Below are 12,887 nucleotides of genomic sequence, written 5' to 3'. Positions count from 1 at the left end.
TTGTTGACGTTTTTGTATGCAGGCGTTGATACCGCGCGAAAATCTCTCAGCAGAGGATGATTAAAATATCGGCGCTCAACGAGGAGTCGAGCGAGGAGAGCGAGGAGGAGGATGTACCCACGATTACGAAGGAGGCGCAAGTATGAGAAATATTTACGCTCTGTTTACATTCGCGTATAACCTCAAAACATCAGCGACATTTTGCGCATTTTCCAACATTTAACGTCATTGCTATAACGTAGAAAGAAAATTTTGTTTTTTCCGATACATTTCTATACGAGATTTATTCAAATGTGACGGATTAATATTTAAAGAGCCAAATTGATTGACAATCGAGTACGTAGGGATCTGCATCTGTCTCCTACATTCGGTGCACGTGATTCATATTTTTAACCTTTTAGTGGACTGTTTTTAATATTGGAGATTATATATAAATAAAGTTACGGATAATGAGGGCATTGAGCATTAAATTAAAAGTTGAAGAGGAAATGTACTTGACGCATATATTAACATGCCAATTAATTTATTCCAGGAACAAATAGCACTAACGGAATACAACAAAGCTTTGGACTTGTTGAAAAAGGATAAACGAGAAGAGGCGTTAGTTATTTTTAAGGATCTTTTGGAAACTGAATTGCTGGATGAAGTGGAGAAGCCCGAAGTGCCAGATGGCAGATCAAGACCAATGTTGTCTTTGAAATATTCCTGCTTCAAGAATATTGGTGCCATTCAAACAGCCTGCGGGAATTACAAGGATGCTGTGGAGAACTATTGGGAAGCTGCAAACTTGGATGGTTCCGATGTAATGCTGTGGTATAGGATTGGAACATTAGCTATGAAGATTTCCAATTTAGAATTAGCTTGTTCGTCCTTTAAGCAGGGTTTAAAGTGCAATTCCAATCATTGGCCTTGCTTGGATAATTTAATAACTGCCTTATATGCTGTTCCTGATTATATGAACTGTCTGTTGTATATTTCTGTGGCATTGGAAATGGATCCTAATTATGTGAAAGGTCTGGCATTTCGCGATAGGATATTTAAAGACATTCCATGCATGGAAGAATGTTATAAATTGTACAACAGCGATTGGCAATTAGATCCACCTTTATATACCGAATATGATCACGTATTGGGTGACAAGTTATTAACAGAAGCGAGAGAAGTTTCCATAAAATGGGCAGAGGTTTGTAAAGTGGAGTTTATGCCAAAACCATTGCCGGAATTGACTTTGAGAATGCCTTTAATAAATTACACGTGGCTGGCTCTCGGAGAAAGTCTACTGGACATGCACAGGTATATCACTGAAAATGATTTGAACTTTGTCAGTAGAATTGTATTATCGGTTCGAAAACCTGATGACAAGGATGTAACGGCGAATAAAGAATGTGAGATTGAAGAAATTAACATTATGGAAGTAGATGAGCAGAATGTAAATGATCCAACTCCGAATGAAGAAAATGATGTCGGCAAATCTGTCAAGATCGAGACGGAAGATTGCGAAATATCAAACGACAATCAGGCTTTCAACACAGTCTCGGATACCGCGATGGAAGTTGAAATGGAGGACGACAAAAAATCTTGTTCGACCGACGTGCAAATAATTGAAGATGAAGATCCACTGAGAATGTCCGACACAGACGGTTTGCAATGCGAAGAACAAAGCGAAACGAAGAACATGGATTCAGAGGAACAGATGCAATCCGAAACGGACGTGAATATCGATAAATTAGAGAACGACAAAGTCACAGATGATGTCTACAGTACGGATAATGGAGCACCCAATGAGAAATCTAGCGACAAAGAAAGCGATAAATCGAGCGATGATAAGGTTTCTGATAAAGGTGCCGAGAAAGCGAGCGACGCGATGTGTAAGACAGACGATAAAACTCACTCTGAGAAAACTGATGGGAAAGAGGAGGGACAGAAGGTGAAGAAAAGGCGCAGAAGCGCGCTGTGCTTTCTGCAGCAATGGGCCTGGAGCTGCAGCAGTATGAGACGATCCGCGAGAGTCAGAGGTTCAAACAGACGGGAAGCAGAGAGGGACGATGTTCAATTGGAGGAAGCACTTAGAAGATTATTCCCTAGTACTTTATTGTATGCACACATCCAGTAATTAAATACGCATATATATTATGTGGCTTAGAGATATAAATTTTCTATAATTATGGAAATATAATTTCTTTGTACAGACCCGATAGAGTAAGATTGACTAAAGATGATGTCACTAAAAATCTCGACGAATCTATGGACACAATGGATATGTACCAGTTATTCACGAATCAAGAGAATAATAGTACTAATGTGGAACTCCTTAAGAGTTCGGAAAGTTCAAAATCACCAAGCCCTGACTCAAGGTGCCTATAGCTTAGTTTTTGCTCGGAAATATAATAGGAAATGTATAATAATAAATGTATATAATAGGAAATTATTAACCTCTGATCTTATGTCGCACAGTCAACAGCAGAAATACTTTGGGACAGAGGCAGAAACTGCTGATGTGGACGCATTTATAAATCAGCATAGCAGTAAAAGTAATTTAATGATAATTATCGCGAAATTTACAGAATTTCTGTGTACCAAATGGAATCAGATGTGGCCGAAAGGAATGTCGGATATTTATCTACAAGCATATGTCTTTATGAGGTAAATATGCATAAAGATTATTCACTGTGTGTATAGATAAAAATCTGGATTAACCAATCTTATTTAGGCAACATATTCCACATTTGTCATCATTCGATGAAGATGTCAATGATAAGATTTTAAAGTTGGATACCGAAATGACACTGCTATTTGGGGAGCTTCATACAGATAGATGGCTGGATAATAAACCGGATACTTTGCCAAATCCTACGTAAGTCATCGATAATATCTTATCTTTACAAGTTTTACGTTACTTATAAAAAAGCTTCTTGCATATGAAATTGTTATTGCAGATTGGATAAACTTGGCACTGGGATGCCAGCAGAAGAATTAGGACATATAATATTTACAAGCGTTAGACAAGATCTCTTAAATGACGAAAACTTATACATCTTACTGAGAATTCTATGGCTTAAAGCTAACATCTTTCTGTGTCAAGGTGATATAGACATAGTCATAGAGACGCTAGAGCTGGTAAGAAATGTTTGTTCAAAATCGAAAAGAAATGGTATATTATTATAAACTATAAAGTATGAATTTTCAGTTATTGAATCGTTTGCAAAAGATGGAAAGTAAAAGCCCAAGTCCATGTATTAGGCTATTAAATTGTAAAAATAACTCTCAAATCAGTGCCAAACTCGTAAAGAGCAAACTTACATCAATTCAGAGGTATATTTTCAATCTTGATATTCTCTAATATATATTATACTTATTGTCAAGATATTGAATACATTAAATATTGAGATATTATAATTTAATTTGTAATCATTTAGGGGTCAAAAATTAGGCGAAATTCAACATTTATATGATGAAAAGAAATATGCGGAACTGTCTTACATACTACAGGATACTTTCAAATTTGCCAAACAGAGGCACAAATTGTTGATAACTAATGAAAACATCGTCGACAGAGTTCGACAATTAACCATGTTACTCGACAGCTTATGGCAACTTCAACAGTATGAGGTAACACTTGTTACTGGCGTTAATAACAAATACAATACATCAATATATGTGTGTAAGAAAATAATAAATTTTTGATGAAATACTTTTAGGAATGTTATGTTTGGGCAGAAGCTTGTCTCAATGAATCATGGCAAAATTACTTGATTTCGTCTGATGAAGCTGAACAAAAGAAGTGGACAAGTTCTATTGTAATGGCACTTGAAAAATTGGAAGCTTGTACGATCGAAGTTAGTGTATTCATTGGTAAGATTACATTACAAAGTACATTACAAAATACATTATATAAGAAACTCTTGCAATATAATATTCTTTTATGATATTTTTCTATTGTAATTTCAGTAAAATATCTGCCAGAATCTCGTCTGTCGAGATTGGTGCAGAATTTAGTTCACATTGTCTGTCATCAATTAGATGTACCAGAGAATGCTGTTGAAATGCCATTGGAGACTGTTCTACCCTGGATCCTGTTACATTATATTTTACAATAGTAAGTTTGTGTCAGGCAATATATATATACACATACATATATTCACATATATACATATTATTATATATTGCAATGTAAAATTTTGGTGTGTTAATAGTGAAGAAGATAAGGAAAGAGCAAAGGTCGAATCCCCTTACAAAAATAAATTGCACGGTTCTCATCATTCCGAATCAGATGACGAGGACGATGGCATCCCACCGTCCATCATGATTCTGTTTACCGCCCACGAATTTATTGGCAGACACTCTTGGTGTTGTTTCAATGAGGCAAAACTTTTATTCTTCATCATGAATCTCATTATACCGCAGCTCGAAACTCCCTTGTACGCTTCCATAAAAAACAGACTCACGAAATATCTGGAACAAATATTCTTCTGTTTGTACGGTCATCCGAACAGGGTCAACAAAATACGTCCAAAGTATCTACAGGATCACATGGTGCCGCAAATGGAATTAACCTGGGAAGGAGCGCAGTTGCTATTCGACTTTTCTAAACCGAAGCAGTTACCCAATTTTCAGTCTCCCCGTCCTTTCTCCATCAGCATGGATACGGAAATACTGTTTAAGAGAATAATGAGATTAATCCCGCGAGAGAGCGACCCAAATCAAATAGTAGATGAGATGACGACATACATAATCGGCGCACGGGATAAAATGCCGAGCGTGGTGAAACCTCTACCACATGCGATATCTACGATTTATTATTTACTAGGTGATTTTTATTTCAAGAACAACAAGTGGGAGCACGCTTGTCGATATTATTTACTAGATCTGTGTCTATATCCGAAGGGATTAAATTCGTGGGCAGGTCTAGCTATGGCGACAGGCAGTATAATAGAGAATTGGTTGAACAATTACAGACCTATGTAAGTATCGTTTCTTTTTTTCCTAAATTTTATTTTTCTGTATCATTTATATGTATTATATATATATTTTCTATTACATTTAGAGGAAAAGATAAGTTTCTCAATAAGGCAAAAATGGCACAATCGAGTTATCAACACGCTATTGAGCTGGCGCCTGGCCATTCTGTCATTTGGACAGAGTATGGAAATTTCGTTTATATAGTTCATTCATTTTGTTCGCGATTGCTCAAACAAGAGACCGATACATTGAGCATGGAGAGATTCGAAATTTTGGAAACCAGAAAGGAGGAGATGCTGGAGATTGCGGATCAGTGCTTCGAGTCCGCTAATCGAATATGCCAAACTATCGAGGAACCGACTATACAGCACGACGAGAGATGGCTTTATCAATATATGCTCGGTAAAGTCGCAGAAAAGAAAAATCAAGATCCTCCCATATTCTTAGAACATTACGCAAAGGTCAGTCTTGTCTACTATGCTGTTTTCTCTTTTTACCAATATAGTTTTGACATTAATGTTTACTTTTAGGCTAGTGAATTATTATACGAGAATAACGCTCAATATCCGCGTAGAATAAGCCACAAGAGTCCACAGAATTTATCTATAGAAGCACTAGAAGTTCATTACCGTATTCATGCTAGTATACTAAAGTATTTGGAGCAACATGAGGGTAAACCGCTGAAAAAATCATTGGGTCAGTTGTTCAATTGGCACCTTAAAAATTGCTCCGAGGGACCCTTTATGAAGTATCAGTCCAAACTTAACGAAAAGAAAAGGGAGGAGAACGCTGATGTTGAGAAAAGTATTTCGAAGGAAGCCGATAGTGCAATGGATGCGGATAAGAACGTAGTTACGATATGTCGACGCTCAAATAGTATTGAAGAAATAGAAATAATAGATAGATCGAACAAAATCTCCGACGTTAAGATGGAGATGGGGAAGTCTGAAAGCCGCAAGAGACTTCCTGATGAACTGTCACATGACAATACGAAAAAAATAAAATTAAGTAACATTTCGCATTTACAATTGATGCAAGACGTCGTAGCCTTAATAGACGATTTAATTACCAAAGTTTGTGATATGGTATCGCGAAAGGAGAAAACGAGTGATGATGTGATGATTGTGTCTAGTGATGAAAGTAACGAACCGAAATTACAAAAGAAGATGCTGGAAAACAAGAGTGCTGATAAAACAAAATCGCAGACAAAAACAGAAGAGAATAAAAAAATTTCAGTAAATATATTAACAGTCGATCCTGAACGAAAGACTGACAATGTACAAGATTTAATGGATGCTCTTATGAAACAGGCAATGGAAATTAGCCAGGAAACCCAGCAATCTTCCGCGGATGATGAGGACACCAGAAGATTCGATGGCAAATGGTTGCAGAACGAAGACTTGCAAACTACTGTACGTTTATCTAATCTTATTTTTTCCTTTTCTTTCAATATGCTTTGTTAATGTGTAAGTGTTTGAAATCAATGGATACAAGCATTATTCTGATTATTTGGTAGGGAAAAGATAATAAAGACAAGATGGAAGAGAAAAGGAAAGCACAAACCAATGCAAATGAAGAAATGACTCTGAGCAGAAGAGGTTCTCAAGAAAGCACCACAACTACGCAAACTACAACTACAACTACAGAGACAAATAACTCGAGCTCTAGTAGTAGTGAAGAATCTAGCAGTAGTGACGATAGTTCTGACAGCGATAGTTCTAGCGATAGCGATACTGAATCTATCGACAGTGACCCAGAAAAGAAGAAGAAAGATTCTGCCAATGTAGACAATGGTAAATTATATACTACTACTTTTTATTTTCATCATTATATTTTATTATAGCTTGTGCATCATATTTTATTAAAGTGCAAAAAAAAGAGATTCCTATATATTGTGTTTTATTGTATTTTAACTTTTAGAGGAACATATGCCGGAAGAAGAGGTAGCGATATTAATTGCGTATTGTCTAGCTGGTTTAGAACAATGTATATTAAGATTTGCCGAACATCATAAGTCCTTTTATAGACTCGCACACTTTTTCTTTAACAATAAAAAGGCGAAAGATACCGTGAAATGCAAGGATCTCTTGTTAAGGACATACAGTTGTCAATTTTATCCTGGACAAACCTTTCAAGGACTTTTCGCTGAGAGAAGAAGTACCAACTTTTTTAATGTAAGTATATATATATATTATTAATAGTATGCATAATATAATGAATAATATAATAATATATGAACATTTGTATATAATACAAAATTAAAAATGAATTTAGCATAATAATAATTCCACAATTTAGATCAATACTGTTAAGAAAGATATTCTAATAGAAGATTTTTAAATATAGTTATATTAACGTTTTGTATAATTTCTGCATTGCAGACTTGATTATTCGTATCTATATCTTTCACAACTGAACCTCTTGCATCACCGGCGATTACCGGTCTTAAATTAGTTTTACAACGTTCCGTTATCATTTCCGGTTGTAGCGCACTTGCCATAGCGATTCCGTCTGCTGGTTCCCACATCTCGGTTTTTTCCAAACCGATTCTTTCAGCTTGATACAAAAAGTTTGCAATAGAAATATCCAGATTATTATAAATGTTTCTATATTCTTCCTGTGTATCAAATAATATTCTATGATTCATAGATCAATATAATCCACGTATGCTTATATAAATATTATGACATTACTTTTGAAATAGAATTAGCATATACTGTGTTTGATGGCAATATAATACTAGGTTTATTGGTGTTATTCAATACAATCCAATCGCTTTCCGGATCTTGTTTAAAATTAAATTCAATTATATTACTGTCAATGTTCGATCCCATTATAATATGTCGCTTTACTAAATGCAGAAAATTAGGTTCTAATGCGATTGCTGTAGCAATTGTTGTCAGAGATCCAAGAGTAACTATAGTTATTTCACCTACAAAAATTATAAACGAATTGAATATTTATATTAAAACATATATATGTACATATACCTGGATATTGTTTCACTAATTCTACAAGTAATACAGAAGCGTGTTTTGATTTGTCCACTTTTGCTGTTATAGTTTTAGTAAAATTAAAATCTCCAAATCCATCTTTGCCAAAGTAATTAGTATTTTCATATATATTTATCAATGGTTTTTGGGCACCACTATACACGGGTATCTGCAAAATTTTGGAAAGAGATAATTATATCATGATATAATCGTTAACACACATTGTGTTAATTAAATTCTTGAATTCTTTAAATTGTAAAAATTTGAACAAAGTGAGTCAAAAGCCTTCAATTATCAAGTATGTACTTACGTCGCTTCTATTAGCAATTGTTAAAGTTTTTAATACATTCTGTTCCACGTTCTTCAAGTATGTGTTACCATATGTAGCAGTTATAGCTAGAATTTCGATGTCGTGTGTCTTGGTCTCATACATGAGAGCCAACATTATTGCTAGAGCATCATCTCCTCCAGCATCTGTATCTATTATCATCTTTCTAGGCGTAGTATTACAATACCTTTGATAATTTTAAAGAAGTTATTCTTTTATCATATCTTTTGACATGGAATTATTCTATAATATATACTTTAATATTATTTTATTAGATAAATATATTAAGTAATACTTTTTATTTTTATTTTCAAAAGTCAAAAAATTTTTAAGATGATATGGAGCTATTCTTTTATTTTATCATTTGTAATAGATTATGGTGATAATCATTGTTAATTACTACCTAGTGATAAGACAGAGTATATATAACAATATTATAATCACAGATATGCCATGAATCAGAACCATTTTCCTCGATTATCCTGATGCTCTGTAATTGCAATATATGAAATTAATATACAAAGTTATTGGAGCAAACGTTTCTATTTTATATCATCAAATTATGTGATGCATAATTGATGTATATGTTCTAATATTATGTGATTTCCAGGGAGTATGGCATATACCGATCAATGAAATTGACAGACCCGGAAGCTTTGCCTCACACATGTCGAAATGCGTGACGCTACTCATGCAGATATTAAAGGAAAGTAACGATAGTCGGATGTTGATGCAGTTGTGCATACAACTCGGAAAAATTCCAGATTCAGACAAGTAAGATTAAAATTAAATAATTAAAAGACTAATTTATTCTTTCTCTTCTCTTCTTTCTTAAAAAATTAATAAAATTTATCGTGCAAAAACTTAAATAATATGAAAAAAAACTAATGTTACTTTTTTCTCTAGAAAATACTTACGTGATTCCGAGAGAGAGCAATTATCCCGACAAGCTCTGACACTATGTCAACAATCGCTCAGAAGCAGAGTTCAGGCAATGGGTTCGGCAAGCACAATCGACAGCGTTCACCTTATTAGAACAGATGCCAGAACGCAAGTGCTGCTTGATGTGTATGAAACATATCAACTTGTACAAAAGCACCTGCAGGGTAAAGAGTCGACTATACAAACATTTGCGACATTATTGACGGACACTTATAAAATGTACATAGGGAATAAAGTAAGTATGCGTGTGTGTGTGTGTGTGTGTGTGTGTGTGTGTATACATATATAATCTCTAAATAATTAGACTATAGAAATTAATTCTGTTCGTGTGTGATTGCATTTTGCATATATTTTTTGAACAAGCAGACTTGTATGTATATATCTTCTCTTTTGTCTTATCTTTTATCGGATCTCTTCTATCTTATCAGATTATTGTTTGCACACTTGTATGTGATCATAGAAATTAAATTAGTTTTATGGACAAAATAAAACATTTTTATAACGGTAAAAGATCATCTTGCAATATTCGCATAAAAGTATTTTAAAAATCTTTTTATGTGGAAAAAAATCTTTTACATTTTTTTTTTTTTTGTAAAACATTACTTTATGTTATTAAAAATAACTTTTCGAGAGGATCGAGGAGCGAGTTAAATAATTAAAGCTATTTATTAAAAATCATCTTTTTTACTCAGATTTAAGATATTAGGTAACAATTGCAATAGTTTCAAATGTCAACACAATAATTTTTGCATTGATTTTTAGAATCTGGAGGGAAATGTCCTGGATATCGCTATCAAATGTTGTCAGCGACAAATACAAGCGAACAAACTTGCATCGATTAATAACAGCAATAGCAGTCACGTGCAACCTCAAGTTACTTCTACTATTCCAGTAAGCGAACTTCTTCATCGTTGCTGTTGTAAGTTATGACGATCGTATCAATATCTTAAAAACGATTCATCTCACAGGCAGCCATACCGCAGATACCAGTAAACTCGACATCACCACAGACCTTGCAGAATCGCAAACCGCATAGGAACTTAATATCCACCGGACGTCCGAGGGGACGTCCGCCTAACGCTAACAAGTATCTGCAGCATGCCATACAGCAGGGCGGCAATGTGATGAATCAATTCGGTTCCAAGAGTAACTTTACGAGTTTTATGGGCACATCCGGGCCAAATCGTTCCATGATAAATCCTTATTTCATGAACCCTCTAGTCGACGCGAACATGCTATCGGCTATACTGGCCAGTGGACTGGGCGCCAATATGATGGATCCCTTATCGGCTATGAGCTACTTGAACCAAGTAGGAAGCTATCAAGATATCCTCAGGCAGTATCAGAACAATTTGTCATCACTAAACAATCTTGCCAGCGGTTTAAACAACCCGGGTACTACAATAACCGCTGGTATTAGTAATGTCTCGACGATGAGTACATCCAGCTGCAATGTCAATACTTCAAGTAATATCGGTAATTTAAGTAATTTGAAAGGATCTTTAGATTCTATGACAGTACAACAGTTGTTAAGCTTGAGCAATTCTACGGCGTCGACGTCGCGGCCCATGTATCATCAAACGACTGCCAAAACCAGCACAACCATGTCGATGACAAAGGATCGACCTAATATATCCATAACGCCGGTGAGCCAGCAACAACAGCAGCAACAGCAGCAGCCGCCATCTCATCACAAGACGAAGCCTAGCGGCAAGCAGCCGAGCTTGCAGACCGACTCGGCTGCGGCGTTGCATCCCGTCCACATTCCGAAATCGCTTCAGATATCGCCGTCAAAACCGATGTTACATTCGGCAAATACGACGGTGACGGCGGCAGCGCAAATGTCTCTGCTCAAACCGTCCATCATTCAGCAAGTGAAGAGCAGCCCGCCAAAGCAGATAAGCGCACCGCAGATACGCGTGTCAAAATCGTTGACCGAACCGCAACCCGCACATAACAACGCGTCACTGTCGCATTCGCCTTTGAAGAACAATAACGGCGGCGGTGGTGTCGTGACGACGAATCCACAAATTGCCCACGCATCCATGGGTGCGCCTGTGATAATGAAACAACAGCAGACGCTGCCTGTGAACTTACCCATGAACGTGTCGCGATCTGGCACGTCGCTACAACACAAATTATTGTCAAAGAAGAATTGTCAGCGACCTTACTCGAACTTGCAAACGAGCGTGCATCCTAACGTGAGGAAGACAACGAAGACGGTGACGGCAGCCGCGAAAACTTCTACGGCAATGCCCGTGTCAATGCCTGGCAATTTTCCAAGTATATTAAACGCGATACCGTCAGGAAATTCCACTGCGATGTCGCAATCGCCTTTTATACCACCGGACTTGAGCGGCATCTCTGTGAGTCCTGTCGTCGCTCCGCAATCTGGCAGTATCAAGACTGTCGCGAGCGTCAAGTATCACAGCTACAAGAAATCATCTGCTGGCAACAAGTCGGCGAAACCATCGACGGCGGCGATGGACGTGCCATCGAGCTCGCTACCGAGTTCGGCTGCCTTTCCTCAGAGCAGCACGGTTAAGGCGCTCTCGATGTTATCACAATTGCAGCAGCATTCTCATCTAGAGATAATACCGCAGCAAAAGCCGTCGCAGTTAAAGCCCAGCCTGGATTATTCGAAAAATCTCTCGTCCTTGAGTGTAGTGCCGCAAAAAGTGAACCCGGAAACATCTAGGCCATCGACGATCGCCGACTGTATGTCCGTGTACGATATATCGAGGGGAAAGCCCACTAACATCTCGAATAAAAAGACACAAGACAAACTTATTAATGATAGCGTCGAAATTATAACACTGGACGATTAAGAATCGCCGTAACGGAGTGTAGGCCCACTTTGTGTATAACATAAATTTTTTTTCTCAAGAAAAACGTAAGTAGTTGCTGAGCTGAAACGTTGATCGCTAACTCCTTGCATTGGAATGAGACAAGTCACATTATTTACGCAACAGCAATAACATTACAAGGGAAAATAACACATTTACTAAATAATTTCGGTGTGTTAGTCTCTTGTATGTTGTGTGTTTCGTATATAAAAATCTCGAGCCTCAAATTGAACTATAAATCAGTTATATAAATTGTTCAAAAAATTCTAACGCAATGAGTTGATGTAGCTAATTTATGCAAACGATTTGTTTTTTCTTAGATTTGTTATATTAAAATGCTATATTATATAGTCATATAATATATACATATATACTATAAGTGTTTAAAAGACTTTATGTTATTCAATTACAAAGTTACGATCATATATACATTTTTTTCATTAATTAAAAATAACACTTATTATTTTATGTATTTATTTAATTTTTTTGTATGTCATCTGTTTAGATATCAACAAAAAACATATTATTTTCTCAATAACTAACGCAATGAGTTGATGTAGCTAATTTATGCAAACGATTTGTTTTTTCTTAGATTTGTTATATTAAAATGCTATATTATATAGTCATATAATATATACATATATACTATAAGAGATTATTTCTTTTTTTTTTGTATATATAAATTTTATACTTCTTTATCGCGAAAAAAAAGAATTCTATTGGCTGCGATACCAAGATAACATTCGACTATATGTTTTGCCTTTTAATTTATCGTATTCAAAAAAAATTTATTATTTAAATTAAATTATATAAATTAAA

At 35.8% G+C, this 12,887-nt stretch overlaps 2 protein-coding genes across 4 annotated transcripts; one reads left to right on the top strand and one right to left on the bottom strand.

The window, feature by feature from the left end:
• Positions 1–10: 10 nt before the first annotated feature.
• On the top strand, positions 11–12,442 carry LOC115238710 (calcineurin-binding protein cabin-1-like). Of its 2 annotated transcripts, XM_029812752.1 has the most exons (20): positions 11–140; positions 533–2,094; positions 2,190–2,354; positions 2,455–2,643; positions 2,711–2,854; positions 2,937–3,117; positions 3,188–3,312; positions 3,417–3,609; positions 3,699–3,852; positions 3,949–4,096; positions 4,194–4,961; positions 5,045–5,420; positions 5,490–6,194; positions 6,270–6,371; positions 6,476–6,752; positions 6,880–7,133; positions 8,891–9,054; positions 9,187–9,457; positions 9,985–10,113; positions 10,191–12,442. In XM_029812752.1, the coding sequence occupies exons 1-20, from the start codon at positions 57–59 to the stop codon at positions 12,048–12,050; spliced, it is 7,851 nt and encodes a 2,616-aa protein (XP_029668612.1). In that variant the 5' UTR covers positions 11–56; the 3' UTR covers positions 12,051–12,442. The 2 variants fall into 2 exon arrangements, with proteins under 2 accessions (XP_029668612.1, XP_029668611.1); XM_029812751.1 differs by having other exon boundaries at positions 5,490–6,371.
• Positions 7,181–9,331, bottom strand: LOC115238718 (inosine-uridine preferring nucleoside hydrolase-like). 2 transcript variants are annotated; one of them, XM_029812764.1, is made up of 6 exons: positions 9,198–9,331; positions 8,684–8,770; positions 8,263–8,467; positions 7,944–8,121; positions 7,653–7,891; positions 7,181–7,576 (listed from the first exon to the last, which is right to left on the bottom strand). In XM_029812764.1, exons 2-6 carry the CDS (start codon positions 8,746–8,748, stop codon positions 7,268–7,270), a joined length of 996 nt encoding a protein of 331 aa, XP_029668624.1. In that variant the 5' UTR covers positions 8,749–8,770; positions 9,198–9,331; the 3' UTR covers positions 7,181–7,267. The 2 variants fall into 2 exon arrangements, with proteins under 2 accessions (XP_029668624.1, XP_029668625.1); XM_029812765.1 differs by having other exon boundaries at positions 7,186–7,576; positions 7,950–8,121.
• Positions 12,443–12,887: the final 445 nt, after the last annotated feature.

Source organism: Formica exsecta, unplaced genomic scaffold (genome assembly GCF_003651465.1).
Source record: "Formica exsecta isolate Colony F162 unplaced genomic scaffold, ASM365146v1 scaffold353, whole genome shotgun sequence".
In the NCBI taxonomy this organism is placed as follows: Eukaryota; Metazoa; Arthropoda; class Insecta; order Hymenoptera; family Formicidae; genus Formica; species Formica exsecta.
The sequence above is the reverse complement of the archived record's forward strand: the minus strand, read 5'-3'. Positions and strand labels throughout refer to the sequence as shown.

Excerpts from the sequence above, each read along its gene's own strand:
- LOC115238710 (XM_029812751.1), top strand. The coding sequence starts at position 57 with ATGATTAAAATATCGGCGCTCAACGAGGAGTCGAGCGAGGAGAGCGAG. Across the intron at positions 2,095-2,189 it reads TTATTCCCTAGTACTTTATT|ACCCGATAGAGTAAGATTGA; the intron begins GTATGCACACAT and ends TTCTTTGTACAG. Across the intron at positions 2,355-2,454 it reads TCACCAAGCCCTGACTCAAG|TCAACAGCAGAAATACTTTG; the intron begins GTGCCTATAGCT and ends TATGTCGCACAG.
- LOC115238718 (XM_029812764.1), bottom strand. The coding sequence starts at position 8,748 with ATGGTTCTGATTCATGGCATATCTGTGATTATAATATTGTTATATATA. Across the intron at positions 8,468-8,683 it reads ATACTCTGTCTTATCACTAG|GTATTGTAATACTACGCCTA; the intron begins GTAGTAATTAAC and ends AAATTATCAAAG. Across the intron at positions 7,577-7,652 it reads ATGCTAATTCTATTTCAAAA|GAAGAATATAGAAACATTTA; the intron begins GTAATGTCATAA and ends TTTGATACACAG.